At 45.8% G+C, this 22,193-nt stretch overlaps 1 protein-coding gene across 1 annotated transcript; it reads left to right on the top strand.

Annotated features, from left to right (window-relative positions):
• Positions 1–290: 290 nt before the first annotated feature.
• On the top strand, positions 291–21,180 carry CFAP53 (cilia and flagella associated protein 53). Its single transcript, XM_075077071.1, has 8 exons — positions 291–419; positions 1,884–2,113; positions 5,346–5,519; positions 12,790–13,093; positions 16,469–16,687; positions 18,324–18,540; positions 19,036–19,138; positions 20,593–21,180. Exons 1-8 carry the CDS (start codon positions 342–344, stop codon positions 20,831–20,833), a joined length of 1,566 nt encoding a protein of 521 aa, XP_074933172.1. The 5' UTR covers positions 291–341; the 3' UTR covers positions 20,834–21,180.
• The last annotated feature ends 1,013 nt before the right edge of the window (positions 21,181–22,193 follow it).

Below are 22,193 nucleotides of genomic sequence, written 5' to 3' on the forward strand. Positions count from 1 at the left end.
CTGCGGGTATAGGGAATCCGTTCTCCCCGTTAAACTCGACCTTCCTTTTATGCCCTTCTTAATACAGAACCTTTTCGCTGCTCTTACACCCGCTTGTGGCAGCCTCTGCTCCCGCTAGGTGTCACCAGCCCTTCACAGCCAGGTAGCATGACAGGCTGGCAGCCCCGCCTCACGGCGCCATCACAGCCCCGCCTTCCCCCTCAGCCCTTCCCGCCAGAGCGCGCATGCGCCCCACCGCCCGCTTGCGCCGGACGGTGCTCCCGCGTCTCAGCGTCATGAGGTCACTTCCGCCGCGGTGCGTTGCTATAGCAACGCGCGGCGCGCCCGGCTGGCTTCCTGTCATGGCCGCGGCCATGGAGGCCCGGCGGCGGCATCGGCACCGGGAGGTGACCGGGCCCGTCCCGCACTCATTGGCGCTGGTGAGGGACCGCGCCGCCGCCGGTGGAGTCTTCTCCGCTCACGGGTGGTGCGGGGTGCGGGTTCGCCGGGGAGCCCGCCCGGTGCCGTGCGGGCTGAGGGTCTCGGCGGGACCCGCTGCAGGTCCCTGGCGGAGCCGGGCTAGCTGTACCCATTGGTACTTCCTTTGGGGGTACCTGGGCGCCGGCTGTGCGCGGTGAGGTGCGGTGGGAGCTCCCGGAAGCTGTGCTGGAGGCGGGGGTGGCTGGAGGTTACCTGCGGAGAGAACGTTCCTTCAGTATGTGTAAAGCAGACCATAACCATCCTCTCGGATTTGATGGGTGAACTGTTCAGTAGATAAGGCATACCTGGATGGTCGCATCCAGAGGGTAGTGGTCAATGAATCGATGTCCAGGTGGAGACTGCTGACAAGTGGTGTCCCTCAGCAGTCTGTACTGGGACCAGTGCTGTTTAATATCTTCATCAATGACACAGACAGTAGGATCGAGTGCACCCTCAGCAAGTGTGCAGATGACACCAAGCTGAGCGGTGCAGTTGACACACCAGAAGGACGGGATGTTGTCCATAGGGACCTGGACAGGCTGGAGAGGCGGGCCTGTGAGAACCTCATGAGGTTCAACAAGGCCAAGTGCAAGGTCCTGCACCTGGGTTGGAGAAACCCCTGTATCAATACAGGCTGGGGGATGGAGGGATGGAGAGCAGCCCTGCAGAGAAGCACTTGGGGGTACTGGGGGATGGAAAGCTGGACATGAGCCAGCAGTGTGCATTCGCAGCCCAGAAATCCAACCGTGCCCTGAGCTGCATCTCCAGCAGCGTGGGCAGCAGGGCGAGGGAGGGGGTCCTGCCCCTCTGCCCCGCTCTGGGGAGACCCCCCTGCAGCGCCGCCTCCAGCTCGGGGCTCCTCAGCACAGGACAGGCATGGGCCTGTTGGAGCAGGGCCAGAGGAGGGCTGTGAAGATGATCTGAGGGCTGGAGCACCTCTCCTGTGAAGAAAGGCTGAGAGAGTTGGGGCTGTTCAGCCTGGGGAAGAGAAGGCTATGGGGAGACCTTATGGTGGCCTTTCAGTGCTGAAAGGGGGACTATAGGAAGAATGGGGGCGACCTCTTTAGCAAGGCCTGTTGTGACAGGACAAGGGGTGATGGTTTTAAACTAAAGGAGGGGAGATTTAGACTGGATAGAAGGAAGAAGTTGTTTACAGTGAGGGTGGTGAACCCCTGGCCCAGGTTGCCCCGAGAGGTGGTCGATGCCCCATCCCTGGACACACTCAAGGCCAGGCTGGACAGAGCTCTGAGCAACCTGATCGAGTTGAAGATGTCCCTGCTCACTGCAGGGGGTTGGACTAGATGACCTCTAAAAGTCCCTTCTAACCCAAACCATTCTATGATTCTATGTACTTATTTGGTCATGAATTCAATTAAAAAGAACCCAGAATAGCTTTCACCACTGACATATGCTTTCTCTTGCAGAGAGCCAAGCCTTCTAAAGAACAAACCTGTGAAAATTTAGTCTTGGCCCGCAGACAGAAAGAAAAGGAACTCCTTGAATACGCGGATTCCTTAAAGCGGTACAACCATTATCGCAAGGTCTACGAGTGGCAGCAACGCAAGGAACAAAAATGGCTGCACAGTGCTGTGCAGAGAAGGGTGGATGACACAATGCAGGAGTATCTGGCAAGGACTGATGAGAGACGAGAGAGGTAGCAACCAAGTAGCTAATACCAACATCTGCCTGACTATTTTTGACTTCACTGTATGCTTAGAGGAATGATTATGGCAAAAACACTCGGTTGAGCTCAGCTCTGTATGTTACACTGTGCTTTGTGGCATGGTATTCGTTATTAGTGGTAACAGGAGGCGTAGGCGTGTGTAACTGGCTGCCAAGCAGCAACGTAGAGCAAACAGTAGCCTTTTGGCTCTTGTTGCTAGTAGTAATCACTGAGCCAATCACTAGAGATATCTATGCAAACACACTAGCTAGTATGGTTTAGGTGGCATTTAGAGCCTTGTTTGCCAAATGCAAGATAAAAGTAGTATTATACCACTTTTATCGCTGGATTTTTAAAGAGAATGAAGAGTACTTTTATCGAAGTGTGAGAAGCTCTAACTGTTGGGTGTAACAGGGTTTTGTTGCAACCTCACTTAGTTAATGTTTAGATCCGACAAGTAATACTTTGCAGCACAGGCAGTTGAAAGAAATGAAAATTTGGCAGAAGTCTGTCAAAAATAATAAAGGTGAGGTGAATTACTGCCTTGAAAAGAACAGAATTGTGCTGAACTTAGAAAAAAATCATAAGGTTTGATTTCTTGGTTATTCTTTCACGTTAAGTGACTTTGGCGCTGTGAAGGCCGTCAGTTTGGTATCCCAGTCTGATGGATCTTCATTGGACAGGAATTGTACACCAATTGCACGGAGTCACTGAGATTGGGAAGGAACCTATGGGAATGAGAATGGCAGGGAGGTGTGCCAGGGGAGGGATAGGTTGGACATTAGGAGAAGGTCCTTCCCCCAGAGGGTGGTGGAGCCCTGGAACAGGCTCCCCAGGGAGGCATCACAGCACCAGCCTGGCGATATTCCAGAAGCACTTGGACAAGGCCCTCAGAGACACGGTGTGAATTTGGGGTTGTCCTGTGCAGGGACAGGAGCTGGATTTGAAGATCCTTGTGGGTCCCTTCCAACTCAGGGCGTTCGATGAATCTATAACCTCCTGAGACAATCTAGTCCAACCCCGTGCTCCAGCATTCACGTAAAGCAGGTTGCCCGGGACTGCCCATTTGGGTTGTGCTTATCTCCATACATGGAGACTCTGCTACCTCTGTGGGCAGCCTGTTCCGGTATTTGACAACCCTCACAGTCAAAAGAAAAGTGTTTTCTTGTGTCAGATGGAATTTCACATGTTTTAATTTGTGCCTGTTGCCTCTTGTATCACTGGGCATTACTGAGAAGCAGCTGTCTCCATTTTCTGCATTCCCTCCCTTCAGGTTTTTATATTCATCGATGAGATCCCCTGAACCTTCTCTTCTTCAGGCTGAATAGTCCCAGATCTCACAGGAGAGAGACCTTTAGGAGAGATTATCCTTTTAGGAGAGATGCTCCAGTCCCTTAATCGTCTTAGTGGCCCTTCATTGGGCTCGCTCCACGAGGTCTGTATCTTTCTTGTGTCAAGGAGCCCAGAACTGGACCCCGCACTCCAGATGAGGTCTCATCAGTGCTGAGAGGAAGGATCACCTGCCTTGACCTGCTGGCAGTGCTCTTTCTCCTGCGGCCTTCTTTGCCGCAAGGCTGCATTGCTGGCTGATGTTCAGCCTGTCTGCCAGGACCCCCAGGTCCCTTTCTGCAGAGCCATTTTCCAGCCAGTCAGCCCCCAGTGTGTACCAATGCGTGGGATTGTTCCTCCCAGGTGCAGGACTTTTTGTTGAACTCCATGGCGTTTGTTCTTATTTACCTGCTTAAGATCCCTATGCAAGGAGACTCAGCTCAGTATGTGGTGAAGACAGTGCAATTCAGTTTCTGGAATTATCACAGAATCATTAAGGCAGGAAAAGACCTCTAGGATCATCAAGGCCAACCCCCAACCCAACACCCCCAGGTCTCCTAAACCATGGCCCCAAGGGCCACGTCTACATGCTGTTTGAACCCTCCCAGGGATGGTGACTCCCCCACCTCTCTGGGCAGCCTGTGCCAGGGCCTGACCGCTCTTGCAGTGGAGACATTTTTTCTACCTCCCCTGGGGCAGCTTAAAGCCATTTCCTAGGTCTTTGGCTTTGCTACTAAAACTCCCACCAGCAGCGCCCACGTAGGTCCACAGCGCTATTGCTCATGTAGTAGCAGGGGCATCCTGTGGTGTAAAAGTAAGAGTGAGGGCCACAAAGATGATCCGAGGGCTGGAGCACTTCTCCTATGAAGAAAGGCTGAGAGAGCTGGGGCTGTTCAGCCTGGAGAAGAGAAGGCTGCGGGGAGACCTTACTGTGGCCTTCCGGTACTTAAAGGGGGACTATGGGAAGAATGGGGGCGACCTCTTTAGCAAGGCCTGTTGTGACAGGACAAGGGGTGATGGTTTTAAACTAAAGGAGGGGAGATTTAGACTGGATAGAAGGAAGAAGTTGTTTACAGTGAGGGTGGTGAACCCCTGGCCCAGGTTGCCCCGAGAGGTGGTCGATGCCCCATCCCTGGACACACTCAAGGTCAGGCTGGACGGGGCTCTGAGCGACCTGATCGAGTTGAAGATGTCCCTGCTCACTGCAGGGGGGTTGGACTACGTGGCCTCTGAATGTCCCTTCTAACCCAAACCATTCCGTGATTTTCCAGACGCCACTGTGGCGTTTGGGCTGGAATTAGTGACTTTCTGGATTCCTTAGCCCCAGGTTTCTTATTGCTAGGGTTAATAGAGAGGGAAACGGTGGTGTGTTTAAAAATTGCCAATTTGATATGACTTTTTCATCAAAGGTCTTTCAGGATTAAATGTTTATGGAGCGATGCTAAAATAACAAATGGTAGTTTGAGACAAGATGCAATTACAGATGCCTAGAGAAGGGTGGTAAATAGCAGGAAGGGATTACACTGAAGGTTAACAATAGTACAAGATCAAATTGATATCAGCTGGTGACAAATGCGGTCTGGAAATGAGAAGAATATGTTTAATGGGGGACTGATGTTGTAAAGCAGCATTGGAAATGGGTTTGTAAGATAAGGAGATTAAATTGTGCTGGGACAGAATCACTCTTGTTGTGCTGTAAGATCCCCTGCATGGGCAGGACAGGAGTGATCCCTGAGTTAAAATATGATGTTCCTTTGCATGTTGCCTCCTTTGACATTTGCAAGAAGTGTTGAAAGGAGCCCAGTACCCATTTCATGCTCATAACAAATAAACTAGAACTTTATCATTCAACAGAAGGATCGTTCTAGCTTTTATCTAAATGTTTTCATTACAGGCTTCGTGAGCTTCTGGAGGCAGAGGAAAGTAGGTACTTTGCTGAGATGGAGTCACTTGAAGAAACGGTACTGGAGAAACAAGAGAAAATGAGAGAGCGAGCAAAATTACTGAGGGAGAAGAGAGAAAAAGAAAGACAACAACTGGTGGCTGAAAAACGAGAGCAGCAGTTCAGGTATCTTATAAAATAGAATTTGGGTTACGTAAATACGAAGAGGCAATTTAACAAGCAGGGGACAATAACAAACTGAGGAAGGAAAGATGAATGCGATTGGAATGATAAATCAGAAATAATCAGGGTGGTTTGGATAAAGGTGTGTGAGCTCTGCCAGAAGCTGAAAGGTCTCAGCCTTGTTGCACGCAGTGGAGCGCAGAGTATAGTCTTTCTCTGACTTTGGGTGAAGGGGTGCAGCCTCTAAAGGCCAAGGATCCAAATTTGCAACGCTGTAATGCTCAGTAAAGCGTGTGAGAAAGATTTTCGTTAATAGAGATGAGGGCAAGAGGTACAGAGAACTGTACTGTCTCCTTTAGTTGATTTAAGCGTTGAGATACTGTGAAAACATTCTTCCAAGTGTAGTGCGAAACTCCTTGTCCTGTGTGAGCATCCCTGCTCTGTCACCTGCCGGGTCGGCTGCGTTGGTAATTCCTTGTTCTGGCGTATAGTTCTGTTTTGGCTTTATACTGTTGGAGTGAAAAGGGTTCGTGGAAGTTTAATTGGGCCTAAATCATACTTATTAAGCTAATATATTGAAGATCCTTGATTGTTAAGATTGTTAATTGTTAAGATTGTCCAAAAAGGCTGTGTTTTTATTTATTACATACTCTTCAAGAGCACCAGCCGAAGCTAAGGTTTTAACGCAACCTGAAGTTCTGTGCCAAGTCTTCTTGGATGCTGAGCTTGGCAGCGTCTTTTGAAGTCATTACAATTTGCAGGTGCTTATCAGGCCCTGAGGCCTTGGCATGAAATCTGACTCGTCAATTCCTGGAAATCAGTTTTTCTGAGGAAGGGATGAAAATTATATTAATGTAACTTAAATGTAATCATTTGAAGTGTCTCTTCTCAGTCTCCCACAGTGGTATGGAAGTGCACATCACCTGCTTCTCAGTCTGTGGAGGCTGGGAATAAAAATCCACGCTTGCTTTCACTTGTGCATAAACTCTAATTAACTAATTTCACAGATAAATGTTTGTTTCTCAAATGTGGGGTTTATTGACTGAGACAGGTGTTAAGAGTGTGTATGTACCTCTACATTCACATGCTGGCTTTAAAATATGGCCCTTGCAATTTACAGTTCCTAGTTTGCTCTCTACCTACCCATCATACGAAGTGGTTGAAATTCATGTTTAAAATTGTTTAAAGGAGACACTGCTGGGGTCCTTTTTATTTTGTACTTGTAGCTTGTCTTACGTGCCAAGGAGAAGGGATTCAGCTTGTGATTTCAACACCTAAAGGTAGGTGTCTAAGTGTTGGTGTCTTTATATTCACTGGGTATCTGAAATCCTATTCAGTAGAACATCATTGAGATTGGGACTGTTAAAGGAACCTAATGTCATCCTAAAGTAGGCCTATACTGGTCTGCCAGTTGAACTGCACCCTAGCCTCCGCTGACTGCATTGATTAGGTTCCTGTTGATTAGAATGGGAATTTATCTCACATCTAGATTCCTTTTTAGATGCCAGATTTTAAGTATTTTCATTGCAAAATGAATCCCACCAGTGAATCTCATCATCTGGTGACACCTACTTAGACTTCCACACTGGAGTTGCCTGCCTTAATGCCTCAGGTTCTCTTTCTTCCCAGCACAACCCTATTGATATATGGTTCACTCAATCTCATGGGATCATTCCCATCATCCTTCTACCTTTCCCAGCCTGCTCTTAGATCTAGGCAATATTCATACCACATAGTATCCAATTAAAAAGTATTGCTGGAGCTTTACTGCGGGCATTCGGCTGGCTGCAGTTTTTCAGAGGATTTAGAGGCAGTGAAATCCTCTTTCTTCACAGCCCTTGTGACTGGCAATCTTTGAGTATCTCTGCAAATGAATCTTTATCCTACAGTGCAGAGAGGCCTCCTCTTTGACTGTCCTGATGTAATGGAAATACATTTCCATAGTCAGTTCCTCCCTCTGTTCCTCTAGCTCTGCCTCTTTCTACTTTTAAATTAGGGGCCCTATTAAAAAAACCCAACTTGAATAACACCAGCTGACAACAGCTCAAGTGTCTGTCGATCTCTCCTTCAAAAGCCAGATATCTTTCTTTATGTATATGCCTAGAAATACTGTAAAGTTTTTTCTCTGTCCTTTTCCAACGAGAAAGGAAATCTCTACTGTGATCAATTCTGATTAGATTAGTAACTTTTAATATCTGAATCTGCATGTATTTGTGTAACTGTTACCTGTTACTCTTCCTCCCAAACCACCCTGGTCCATGCAGAGATCTGGGAGCAGGCTTTGCTGCTCAGGAATCATAGAATCGTTAAGGTTGGAAAAGACCCTTAAGATCATCGAGTCCAACCGCTAACCTATCACTGCCAGGTCCACCACTAAACCATATCCTCAAGCACCACATCTTCCCTTCTTTTAAATACCTCCAGGGATGGAGACTCCACCACCTCCCTGGGCAGCCTGTGCCAATGCTTGACAAACCTTTCGGTGAAGAAATTTTTTCTAGTATCCAACCTAAACCTCCCCTGACACAGCTTGAGGCCGTTCCCTCTCGTCCTGTCCCTGGTGACTTGGGAGCAGAGACCAACCCCCCCCTCACTCCAGCCCCTCTCAGGCAGCTGCAGAGAGCGAGAAGGGCTCCCCTCAGCCCCCTCTTCTCCAGGCTAAACCCCCCCAGCCCCCTCAGCCGCCCCCCAGCACACTTGTGCTCCAGACCCTGCCCCAGCCCCGCTGCCCTTCTCTGGACACGCTCCAGCCCCTCCAGGGCCTTCTTGTCCTGAGGGGCCCAAAACTGAACACAGTACTCGAGGCGCAGAAACCAACACTTGTTAGAGATCCACAACCAGAAATTTGTAACTGTGTCACACACTGTCCTACAGGGCGGTGGTCACTAAACCTTTTCAACTGCGCACCCCTATCAGTAAAAAAAATTGTTAGCGCTCCCTCCCAATATATTAACTTATTTATAAATTATATACTTGTAGTATTGTACTAGTATATTATGTGTATTATAAACCATATGCAAAAATAGAAATTAGAAGAGGGTGAAGTAAAGATGAAAGAGACCCTCTTTTTATTTTCAGTGTTATATATTAATGGTATAAAATGTATTTTCTTCCCGCACCCCAATGGCTTGTCTTGCACAGCTTGCTTTGGAGACCGTAGCTCTAGGACATACCTGGAAGAGCCCCGGGAGGTCATTTCAGTAACACATGGATATATAGATTATTTTGTTCCTCTTCGCACATGAATTTACAATTATTTTGAATGTCTTTCTGAAACCTAATACAGACTTCTGTATATTTCTTTTAACTTCAAGCAAGGCGCTCCACTCTCTTGCAGGTATAGATTCTGCAAGATCTATAGTACCTGAGGGAATGGCAGGGAGATGTGCCAGGGGAGGGTTAGGCTGGGCATTAGGAGAAGGCTCTTCCCCCAGAGGGTGGTGGAGCCCTGGCACAGGCTCCCCAGGGAGGCATCACGGCACCAGCCTGGCGATATTCCAGAAGCGCTTGGACAAGGCCCTCAGAGACACGGTGTGAATTTGGGGTGTCCTGTGCAGGGACAGGAGCTGGGCTCGATGGTCCTTGTGGGTCCCTTCCAACTCAGGGCATTCTATGATCCTATGATCCACAAACCTGAGGTATAGGAGCACCTATAGTGTCCAGCGCTCCAGTAAATTATTCCAGAGTACTAAAAGGCAACTCTTTTATCAGCCATGTGGCTGGGTTTGGAGCTGCAGCCTGAGGGTAGAGATTTAACAGTAGTGATGTTAGCCAGGAAGAGTCCTTTGTTGCAAGGTGACAGAGGGCACAGTCCCACTGGAATTCATTTTCGTGAAGGGCTACAACTCGTATGAAAAGATATTCAGCCAGTTTTAGCCCGAGGGCATGTTCATCATTGGTATCTTTAAAGAAAATTGCCATGTCTTAAAATTTGCATAAAACACATATTACATCCTCTTTCTTGTGATAACATCAGAAACATCCATACAAAGAATGTTGTTAGCACAGCAACTTTGTACTGCAGCCATAAAGTGAATAAATAACTGGGGGCAGGGAATAAATGCAGTTTCTGTCTTTGGGAAGTGGCTACGTACAGGCACAATTTTAATGTTAAGAAGCTTAGGATAGCAAAGTGAGGAAGAAAACCAGCCATCTGGGGGAGCAGATGTTTATAGGTTGCTGTAAAAGCTGCTTTGAAGGAATTATTTTGATGAAATCAAGCAATTACAGGGTTATTTTACATGAAAACTCTAACTGTGCCGAACTTCTATTTAACTTCTCTTCCCCTCTGAGAATTCAATTAAATTCAGATTAATTTATAATCATGGAAAAGAATAACTAATTCTGTATTCCTTCACTGCTGGGAGAACTTTGAACCCATTGCGTTAACGTAATACAGTTATTTCTAATGGTGTAAGATTTCAAATCTTAATAATGGTACGTTTCCCTCAGAACATTGAAGAAATATGTTTTTCATGAATACTAATTAGTACTGTAGTCTTTAATCACCAGTAACTCCCACCCAGGAGTTGGAAGATAGATTCTGGTGTTAAAATGGATGAAAACCAGCAACGGCGTAGTAGGTTCGTTGACCTGCTTGAAGGCAGAGGCACCTCTTGGAGCGTGCTGTGGCTCGCGGCGCACACAACGCTGCGCTGCTCTCTGCTCTCGTCGTTGGGACAACCAGAGAATGAACAGTCAGAGGGTTCCAAGCTCATATAAAGAAGTAAAAACACCATCCCTTTTCACTACCCTGCACTGGTGTCTGCTCCTTTGTTCCTGTACTTCCTCGCCCTTCTCTCTGAAGACCTGAGCTGAGGATGGTCCCTCATTCCAGAGACAGTTTCTTCTCCAGAGGGTACAAGCCCAGCCCTCAGGGAAGAACGCAACATTTGGTTAGAGGATGTGGCGTGTCCTAGGATTGGGGAGAAAAGTGTTAAATGTGGGAGGTTTTATCTTATGGAGACCTGATGTTGATGAAAGGGGACTTGGCAGATTCCTGTTGCTTCTTTTCAGTCAGAAACAGTTAAGAGGTTAGAAATGCCTCCTGGATATCAAGTAAAATGCAAATTTTGTTTTCATGGCACTGCTTTCCCTTATATCGTTTGTGGCTAGTGCTTAGCACCTTTCACCTCTGCCTCCACGGCGCTTTCCAAAGAGAGGATGAGGAGAGAGATGCCCTTGGTCCCAGCAGCTTATAGTGAAATGTGGGGCAGCAAACAGTGAACGCTGGCAGGAGGAAAATGTGGCGAGACCTATGCTTCTGCATGAAATGACAGGGCAAATGTTGCGTTCTTGGGCTGTATCTCGCTCCTGCGGCACCAAGGGAGAGCGAGGTGTAGCAATCTTTCCCCTCCGCAGTCCCAGCTCTGATTTAGCACCGTTCCACTGTAAGTTTCACTGGTTGGATGGCTCTCGCTGTGGCACTGAGAACAGGGTCAGGCTGGCTTTTGGCACTGTCGTTTTTTTTGTCTGTCAGCAGCTTGTTCAGCCAGTTCTGAACTGGAAGAGGGCTCTTTGGGGAAATGTTCTTTGTAGTTTATAAGCCCTAAGTAATTTTTATTAGGCTGGCTTAGTGTGGAGTTCTATTGGTAAAGCTTTGGAAGATCTTGTAAGCCACCACATAATTATTACACGCTGGTGGTTGCCTCAGCCACATATTAATGATACCAGGAGCTGCGCTCATTCTGCACTTCTTAGCAGGAGGTGAGCGGGAGGTGATGAAGGAGCAGCGTCAAGGAAAGAAGTCATTATTCGAGAGCATAGGCTTACTAGTTTTAAGGCAGAAATGAGTTATAGACCACCAGTCACATCCTGTGTTGCTACACTGTCTCCCCGTTTGCCTCGTTGACGGTGGATATAGCAGTTGACCTCAGGGAGAGCCCAAATTTGCATCATTTCTGTAGCCTCCGTGGAGGTGTGAATCCGTGGCCCCAGAGGGAGGATAACACTCCTATTAATTCTGTACCTGAAACCCAGGTCAGGGAATACAGGTGTGGGTTTAGATGGAGGCAGCAGCTATTGGACGTGTTTAGAAAAGTGAAGACTTCGCAAAGACAGATGCTTAGCAGAGCCACAGAGCATGAAAATGCAAACCACCAAATAGCTATCTTCAGTGCTGGCAAATTTAACGTTGCTTTTAAGTTTTAAAAAAATAAATCTTAGGCAATGGAATTAATTCAGATTTTGTTTCATTGCTATAGTTATGAAAATTAAATAACTGATGTGGAGAGTGATAGTACTATGAGATAGTTGCTTGGTGAATATTTAATGTTTTTGCTGCACAGGTTTATCAGCTAAACATTGTATAAAGTAATAGGATCTCACATTGTGCTGGTAACTACTGTTCTCATGCAGTAGTTCAAGATTCAGTCAATGATATGATGTCAACTATAAATTCCGAACTTGCATTGCAATAATCTGAAGAAGATGGTTTCATTCAGCACAAATTTGTGAGATATCTTTCTACTTCGCAGCGTTCATGTGTGTCTAATAGACGTCCTTAGAGCTTACAGATCCTTAATGCTTGTAGATCTTCACCATTGTCTGCTAGTTTTACATTTCAATTTTGTGAAAATCGATATCCTGGTTATAGAACAGAATTAAAATGCTTTGATATTGTTCACATTAAATGCTGTTTGATAGCATACATTGATCTCAATAGTGCTTTGTTTGTAAAAATTAAAAGCAGAATCTCTAGATAGTCATATGTTCTTCAACTGGAAGGAAATATCTTATATGCAACTCAACTGCAGTGAGTAAATGAAAATTGAAAGCTGTATTAATACTTCAACTTTCTAGCTTCTCCGGACTCTTATTGCAACTTTTCTGAATTATCCCACAAAACTTCGTGAAAAAAATAATAAATTTCTAGTGGTTCTGCTCTCCGAGTGTTTTCTGAGTATGAATGAGCTTTCAAGTGCCTAGTAAACCTACATGTCTGAACAAGCGTAGTGTGCACATTCCAACTACATATATAGAATACACCTTGTATATATAAAATATTGTGCATGAATGTATATATTATTTTTACAAATGCAAACATAGGACCTGCTTTTCAATGGATGAAGGTCAAAATCTCCATCAAATGAGGTGCTCTGTGATTCCTTAGCCCTCACAAGGAGTCAGTGTCAGACCGGGTGTAGAATTTAGCACCCTGAGCCAAAATCCTCCAAGCAGTTACAGGCTGGGAGCCTCCAACCATCACACACCTCCAGACTTGCTTATTATTTTGAGAGTTGTTTGTTTGTTTTTTTTAACTTCTGTGTTTCAGAGAACAATGTGAGGAGCTTCGTGTACAGCAGATGAAGAAGCGTCAGAAGGAACTGTGTGAAGACTGGCTGGCCCAGCTAGCTCTGAAGGAGGAATTGAAAAAGCAACAGAAGAAGGAGGAGCAGATGTTCGCGGAGCTTTGGAAAGAGGATAGGCTGGCTAAAGAAAAGCAAGAGGCGGTGGAGATGCAGAAGTCGGCAGAACAGAATCGGGAAATCCTGAATGTGCTCAGTGCCCAGGTAGCGGTGCTCAGTGCTCGCCGAGAGGAGGCGAAGCGGCTGAAGGATGAAGAGGCTCGATTGCTGGTAATTTTCATGTCATTCTCAATTCAGGGTCGTGTATAAGGCCCTTCTAATGATAGGATTACTAGACATTTAGATTAATCCATACCTTATTTGTATCTTCACCGATTCCATTAGTATCTGAGACTGTCCTATTATGCTAAGCCTCTTTTCCAGAGCTGTGGCAAATGCATTCCTGTTAACAGAGGGAAATACATCTTTTGAAACTTAGCGTTGTAAAGGATTTTGGCATTCAAAGCCTCTCAGAGCCTTTGTGGGAAATGGAAATGTTTTTAAGCTTTTGCCAGACATCTTTGCAATTTTCTGGTTTCAAGTTTCCTGCGGGATTGCCAGGGTCTTGTGTCCCAGACCTTGATACATACGTTTAACTACCATGGTAAGTTCACTGGGAAGAAGCAGCTCCCAGGGCTTCCTGGAAGGGAAGGCGAGCCAGGAGCTGAAGGTGACAGCAGGGCAGGCAGCTACGCTGTCCTCCCCCACAAGAGTCCCACGGCACCTGCAGGAGCAGAGCAGAGCAGGTCTGCTGACAGTAACTGGGGCTATCTGACAGTCCAAACTGCTCAGCAGGTGTGTAGTGACGAAGTCCAAGATGAAACCAGCAAGTCAAGTCAGCAGATCGGGATCAGGATCGACCTCAGGCACAGGCATACCTGCAGCATAGCTCATGTAGGCACCAAGGGTGAGACACCGAGCCTAGCTGCAGCTCCCAAGCGACTCCTCTCAGCCCTTTCTCACACCGCTCTTTCCTGGCTCTCTGATCCAAGGCTCACGTCGGGGCTGGCTGCGAGCTCACGCAGCCAAGCCCCTACGGGGAGGTTGCAGAGCCTGTTGGTGCACTCAAGACCCTGACACATACACAAGGAGACACATTTATATAAGAAATCCCAACTGCTTATGCCCCAGCTGACTGAATTTCAGAACCTACATCTTTTTTTTTTTTTTCTTTCCTTTTTTAAACAAATTAGCAACCAGTGACTAAGCTCACTTTCCTGTTAGTGCTGGCTGCTGTTGGGTGACGCATTGCGGGAGGCATCTGGCTTCCTTGGCCCAACGGTTTGGCCACTATCTTATTTTTTTCCTCATCTCTCCCCAGTGTAGGCTTGCTGTAGTTGTGCTGGCTTTAGTGGGGCTTGCTAGTTCACAGTATTCTGTGTTGACTTTGGGAGTTATGGGAGACTCTTTAGTTCAGACTCAGTCTTCGTTTTGCAGGTATTTACAGGCTCAGGGTACTCTGTTAGGCACTGAAAGCTGGCGTTGGCAAGATATATGCTCCACTATTTAAAAATAATGGCAATAATTAATCTTAAGCTCTGAAAATCCTGGCTGTAAAGCAGTGGAGTCCTTATTTCAAGCTAGACGGTAATGATTCACTTATTTTAAAACGTGCAGAATAAAATTATTTTCTTGTAACAACTTTTAAGGCACTGCCAAACCACAGGCAAAGAACGCTTCTACTTAGCTGGCCTTTTCAGAAAAACACTATTAGAATAGAAGAGTGTGTAAATTCCCCTGCAGACAGCTGCCTTGCGCTCCGTCAAGGAGATAAATTTCTGGTAAAGTGGTTTAGTCTCTGGAAAAAAAGCTTTCTTCAAAGAGTCCATAAAGGAGAGTTTCTGTATTGAAAATGGGATGTAATCCTTTTTCGGCAGGAGAGGGATGTGACAGATGGCCTCATTACAAGTTTCTCACTGCAGAGTTGGTAGCCTATAATGATTGGGGGTTTCATCTGGGTGAAGGATGTGCTATGGACAGCTAAGTGGCTCTGTGTATAATGGTTTCTTCTGGTTGTTGCAAGGGAAATAGATTATTTAGGGAGGCAAAACTTGCGCCTTTGCTGTGATAGACCATATGTGTGCCTCAAGATATCTCAGACTGGATGACAAAAGAGGCACCAATTTTTCCATTAGCTTTTTCATTAGCTGTTACCTACATCAGCTGCCTTCCTTCCCCTCTGTCTTTTCTCTCCCTTAAAGAATTGTGGTATCTTGAGGTGACGGAAATCCCGTTATCCCGGCTGTAGCCTCACAAGTGCTAGACGAGTTTCCGCCATAGCACTTTGGTCTCAGCTTGCAGGTGGATGGTTGGTAATGATTTCTTTGTACATTTGCAATGATGTGTTACCCCATCGTATAAACTTGCACAGAGTAAGCACCATGGATCCCTTGGCTGCTCTCAATTTCACTGACGACAGAGTTCAGCCTAAGACATGTGCCAGCTTGCCCGGTAGACTGCCAACTATTTCCACCTTCTTTCCTTCTTTATTGTTCAAAGGGGTTTTTTTTGATTACTTAGTGGCTCACATAATATATACTGAGTTTCAAAGCTGTTTACCAGCTTCTGAAAGTGTATTTGGCCATTGAGGAAGACAGCAAAGTCAGCTTTGAAACACTGGAAGAGTCAGTGTGGCTTTACACCTGGCATAACAAGTTATGTTCCTTAGGAGGTGCAGCTTGTACTTCTGTGTGGGGAGGATTAGACAGATTGTTTATGGCAAACCTGCTAATGCATGTTAGAATATTTATTGACGTTACAAAATAGACATTTAATTTAAAAACAGGTTAATGAAAAACTCTGTACCTTCAAGACAGCTGAGGCGTTGTTTCTGAGACCTGTAGATAAGCTAATGATGGCCACGTACTGTTTTATGACTATAAGTGCTTGTTCAAATGCAGGATGTTCAGGAATTATGCTAAGTTACTCTGTTGATGCTGCTTTGGGATGTCTCTCTTTTCTTTTGGCTAAATAATCTTGAATATACATATACCTGTTTGATCTTGCATATACGCTTGCTATGTTTCATTGTTTCTTTCTTAAGAACTCAACTTTACATGTTCCTGTTCTTTCCAATATAAAGTGGAATGGTTTGAAGCCATGGAAATTCAGTAACTGCCCATCAGAACATAAGGATATTATCACTTTGTGCAATCTTATGTCCACTAGAGTTGGTCTAGAACATTCAGCGCAGACACAGGACAGATAATACATGCAGAAACAGGAGGAACACATGGCTCCGTATCGGTTAGTGGTTATGGCTGCATGTGAAGAATCAGGTATAGATCATACGTGCGGTGATGATATCAATTTCTCTGGGGACATGACTCTATCTGCTTGAAATATTTGGAGTTCTTCACGTATTCCAGTGGTTCGGTATTGAAGTGCATGTGATAATTACAGAGAAAAATCCTGAATTCTAATGAATGATATGCTGAATGTTCATGCTTTAACAGGTCTAATGGATGACACTAATTCTCTGGTGTCAGCAAGAAAGACTTTAAATATTTATCTTTGCTCTTCAGTTTTCCAATTAAACTAATTCTAGCCATCACGTAGTTTGAAGTTATGCAATGATTTTAAAGCTGGTTATTTTTACCATTGTAGGAAGAACAGCAGCAGCTGCTTAAGCTAGAAAATGAACAGCTTCATATGGAGAAACTACAGAAACAGAAGGAATGCAGGGATACGTTGCTCAGTGCAGCACAGGACAAGAAGAATCGTCTTAATGAAGAAAAACAAGGTGAACTTGCCCTAGAGATGAAGATCTTAGAAAAATCTCTTCAGGAACCCCAGGAAGACACTGCAGAGAAAACAAAAAGAAAAGTAAGGGCTGGAGGTGTTCACTGTGAAGTTGTGGGGCAATACCTCACCTAGTTTCATTTTGTGGCCCTTAGTGAACTGCACAATATAAATGAGATCAGATACAAGCCCTTCTCTCTGAACAAGTTGATTCTTTTCTTACATAGCCTGTTGCTTCTCCTCCCGCCAGCACGCTACTTCTCTGAAGCAGCCCATTAGCTGTTAAAACCATGGTGAGTACTTTAAAGCATGCTTTGCAATCAGCAAGGCTACCAGGCTAGGCAAAAGACAGGGGCTCCCAGGCTGGAATCTCGTCCCTCCATGCTGATTCCATTGTGTATAAATCACCTGAGCTTTTCAATCCTTATATTGCATAGACATGGTAGAGGTTAGAAAAATATTTTTTGTTTCATGGACCTCATTTAATAAATATTTGTAACTGCAGAGAAAAGGAAGTATTTCATTTAGCCTAATTCATTAATACTAAGAAATGGTTTTAGGTCTTTAATAGCTGGATATATAGATGCAAAAGCTCACAGCAAATATCTTGGAGATGCAATGAAACCATGGATGTGTCTGTCACTTCCTAAATTTAAAACAAGTAGATTGTCCAACTTCAGGGTGAAAATGAGTCTCAAGGTAACTTTAAGACAGAGCAGGGAGCTGCATTCATTACTCTGCTCAAGGTATTTAGAAGCTTATGTAGGTTAGGTAAGTTCACAGAATCCCAGAGTGGTGGGGGCTGGAAGGGCCCTCTGGAGCTCATCCCGTCCCACCCCCTGCTGGAGCAGGCACACCCAGAGCAGGGGCACAGGGCCGCGTCCAGGCGGGGGGTGAATGTCTCCAGGGAAGGGACCCCACAGCCACTCTGGGCAGCCTGTGCCCCTGCTCTGGCACCCGCACAGCAAAGGGGTTTGTCCTCATGTTCAGGGGGAACTTCCCGTGTTCCAGCTTGTGCCCGTGGCCCCTTGGCCTGGCGTTGGGCACCACTGAAAAGAGCCCGGCCCCGTCGCCCTGACACCCGCCCTTCAGATATTTATAGGCATCGATGAGATCCCCCCTCAGGCTTCTCTTCTCCAGGCTGAACAAGCCCAGGTCTCTCAGCCTTTCCTCACCAGGGAGATGCTCCAGCCCCTGATCCCCTTGGCAGCTCTGCGCTGGCCTTGCTCCAGCAGTTCCCTGCCCTTCTTGGACTGGGGGGCCCAGAACTGAACCCAGTACTCCAAATGTGGCCTCACTAGGGCAGAGTTTTATCAACAAGTTGTATAAACTCACTGTTAGACCATGGCATAAAGTTAGAGGAGGTGATATTGATTATTATTTAATATTATATTTATAGATCCCAAGGTGTCTAATGCAGGTGAGGGTGAAATAGCTTGGTTACTGTGGAAAGTGTTTGTAAAATGTCTGTGTTGTAGGCAGCTGAGGTGCTATGGGGGAAGGGATCACTCTGTATTTGTTCTGCTCTTATGCTGTTGTCCAGGCACTGTCGACTGGCCAGGAAGAAGGTTCAGCACAGCTCTTTCCCATGGCAGGGTTTGGGATGGAGCTCTGGGCTCCCAGTTCTCACATTGTCCACCAAACACCACTCCTCTTCATATTTTGAAAGGCTTTTTTTGAACTCATTTACTCAGATCTACAAATGTGCATTTATTTGCAGCAAGAGCTGTTCAAGGAGCAACAGACTTACCTGGCACACCTGGCTCAACAGCGGGAGGAGGAGAAGCAGCGAGAAAAAGAAGTGGACAAGCTCCTCGAAGAAGAGATGGCGAAGGTTTGGGCCAGGAAGGCTGAGCAAATGCGATTAGAAAAGGAGGCTAGAAAGCAGCTACTGAAAGATGTCCTGGATACAAGACAATTGCAGATGGAGGAGAAGCGTAAGTAGTAATAGCTTTCTGTCTGTGCACCAAACCTACCGCAGGAATGCAAGTCTTGGCAAAGGCAGAGGGAGTACAGCACACTGCTTTTGGGGAGACCATCTGGCCCAGCACGCACGGGCTGTATGGTTGAGTGGACAACAATGCTACTGTCTCTGAATCTGCTGCTGAAACTTTACTCCTACAGGCATTCCTTAAGCTAATTTCCTACTGCTATCACCAGAGCAAAGCCTAAGTAAGGATTGCGTGAGCACGCAAGCAGTATTATTAATTATTGTAATTATTATTAAGTACTGGATGTGAAATCTTTTCTATTCTGAGCGGATGAAAAACAAATAAGCTGAGAATACGCTTGCCGTTGTTTGCGTGCCTCTTTGGAAGCCACAAAACTCAGGCTTGCTATCGAGGCTACTTGGCTTTAATACAGTCTCACTGTCCGTTCAAGCTTAGCAGTGCTGTTATCTCCTAAACATATTTTTGTTGTTGTTGTTGCAGTGCAGAGAAATGCAAAGGAGCAGGAAGAACTTGCTCAAGAGGGGAAGTTATTAGCTGAAGCAATCACAGAACTCAAGCATATAGAAGAAGAAAAACATGCGAGGTATTTTTCTTTTACGCCATCGGTTCATTTCATTGCAGATCAATCTTTTAAACTTGTGAGTAGGGTAGTTCTCATTTTCACACAACTCTCAGAGCACCAGGTGTGCTTTGTTCTGTTCAGAGAGGCTCTGCTCTGAACTGCTCAGTAGCAGCCCTGTTATGTTGCAGTTGGTATTAAATGACTAATTCTCATCATACAAAGAATGGTGTTTCATTACCTACCCTTGTTTTGGTCGTTTTTGGACCATCACGTGACTCACATCCATCATGTTTTGTTAAATCCATCCCCTCATACTCTGAGCTGTTACTAGGAGTGGCAGAAGTTTGGGGAGGAGGGTTAATGAAAGGTTAGTTGTTACTTACCTGGGAGAACTAGTGTGTTCGGGTTTATTGCTAAACTCCACCCACACGCATCCCTTAAACAATTGTACAGTCAGCCACCAAAATACCAGAGTACTGCACGTCACCCAGCTGCACGGGCTTCTCCTTCCCTTCTGGTTCCTCAGGGTGAGAATAGAGTTATACGCAGTAGCTGAAATGTTCCTCTGGGTGTCATGCAAAGCCCAGGGCCAAGCGCCGTATTTCCCTTACTCAGTTTCCTTTTTGTACTCCTGCCCTTTCTCCACGCTTGTCCCTGGGAGATAACTGAGTAGCTGCTTCCAGAGCCAGTATCTTTTGTGTTCTCCCATGCCTTTATTGGTAAGAACCTCATGGATGTGGCAGAAATCTCACCCTTCTGCGGGAAACACGCTGGGCTTCATTTTGGATATGCCTCACTTAGCAAAGATGGCATTCAGCGGTGTCAGTAACCGCTGCGTGGTTCAACTGTGTCGCGTTAGTGCACAAGTCTTGACTAGACCGTTGGCATTTTAAGTGTCTGTGTGCCTGAACATGTAGGTAGACTTCCACTGCTCCTCCAGAGGGTAGTGAAAGTAATATATGAGTCTCGAGGTAGAATGGAAGATTGATTTCTTCTGACAGCCGTTTCCTAGAATATCAGTACAACGCCGCAGCAGGAGCCTGCACCCTGGCTCCCCCGTGGGCAGTAACTTGTTATCTTCAGAATGAGGGAGTGGAGATGGGGTGTAAGGCTGCTGCAGCAATGAGCCGGAGCTAGCGAAGGACTGAGACCTGACTTGTTCTCCGTCCCCTCGCTGTCACCGTGAGGGGCAGGGAAGGCAGGCTGATTACAAAGGGTCGTTCTTCCTCTTCTGTTGTTAAGCACTGATTTCGCAGGCTGCTTTATAACACACAACAGAATGCAGTTCGCTCTCCGAAGAATGTAAGGTTAGCGTGTAGCATTTGGTTAATAGAGTGGTAGTTATTTTTAACACCTAAAAGGAGTTCTGTATGGTTCTTTAGTCTAAGGTTGAATGCTAACAGATTAAATAATAATAAAGTTGGGTTTTTTTTTCCCCACACTTCATAAATAAGCTATTTATATGTCATTTCCAGAAAAGTAAAGGAAGCAAAAGAACACCAAGAGCAACTCAGGGCTCAAATTGCCTATCGACAACAGACCCGTGATGCTGAGGAGGAAGAGAAGCACCGAGAATATGAATCAGGTCTAGCAGCAGAGCGAGCTTACCAAGAAAGGGTGCAGGACATCCTATCAAGGCCTTGTGAGAAACTAGGAAAGACACACCCTTTGAGAAGAAAACTAATGTCTAACTTGCAAGAAGATAGTTTACAATGATTTTTTAGCTCACTTGGTTGCCTTAAAAAAAGCCTTTCTAAAGGTGTTTGTAAATGACTCGAATTAGCTGACCCCTCTCCACCTGCGATGCTCAAAATATTTAACTGGCAAATACAAGAAACACGGTAATTTAAAGGTTTTTTTTTTCCCCCCATTGGATTTTCTTTCACAAAATTGACGGATCCAAATCAGTGTGTGATGTTTTAATACCAGAATACTGTATATTCTTTGCAGTAATGTATTATTATGACACGAATGATAGGCAGGCGTTCTCTAAAATCTGCACAAAGAAAACTTTGTAGAAGAGTTCCAGCAAACTTTTATTAAAAAGCCTCTCAAGCCGCAAATATTTGCAAAACCTTTTTCGTATTTAGACAAAAAGTACTTGGAGACTCAACTTGCCTTGTTAAATATAAAACTATGAATCTGTTTTACTATGGGCTAGAGAGCAAAGAGCTGATATTGCTTTGGATGTATTCTGATAGCTATTGAATGATCTGTGGAATATCAGAGTCCCAAAGCTAGTCTGCGAGACGTCTGCTTGGACAGATTTAATCGTGCAGGACTGAAGTCATCCTTTTCTTGCAAAAAGGGTTATTATTTATCATTTTGCCATCAACACTGCCTCTTTGGACTGCCTTGGATTGCCACCAGTGCCACAGTCTGAACACACAGAATGGGGAGGGGTGGAGCACCAACAACATTTTTAAGACAGAGCAACCCAGAAAATGGCCCGATGTCAACAGGAAGGTCTCAGAAGGGTTTTGGCAGCGGGGAGAAGGGACACCTCCTCGCTGGCCTCTCGGCTCCCCACGTTAATGGCCACATTGCCCTTTATGCAGGAGGAGCGGTGGCTGACACACGGAGGGAGCAATCCAGCTTCTCGCCATGGCATTGCCCTCGAGCAGCTCCCTGGTGTCTATTTCATTAGCTCTTCCTCTGTGCTTTTAAAAGGAGGGAAGTGAAGAATCCATTTATAACCTCGTATCTTTTCTTGCTCGTAGATGTTGCGGCATTTGGAAATGCTTTATCTTCTTTCCCACATTATTCCATTTGAGCCTTTTCTGCTGATTATCTGCCAATATTTCTTCCTTCAGCTTTTCAGCTTCTACCATCTTTCCTCCAGGCCCTGCTTTTCTACCCTTCTCCAACTTCCATCCCTCACTAAGCACTTCCTCAACCTTCTTCCTCCTCACTTTCAGTGTTTGGCTCTGTCCCAGGACCCTTGTGGTTTTATTGTTGTGTGGGAGCACGAACGGATGCACAGAGAAGCTGATAAATGGCTGGGATGGGAGCTGAGGAATCCCAGATCCCAGGCCTCTTGGAATGAATCAGGAATAAACGGCCTGCGCAGCCGCCT

Source organism: Phalacrocorax aristotelis, chromosome W (genome assembly GCF_949628215.1).
Source record: "Phalacrocorax aristotelis chromosome W, bGulAri2.1, whole genome shotgun sequence".
NCBI lineage: Eukaryota > Metazoa > Chordata > Aves > Suliformes > Phalacrocoracidae > Phalacrocorax > Phalacrocorax aristotelis.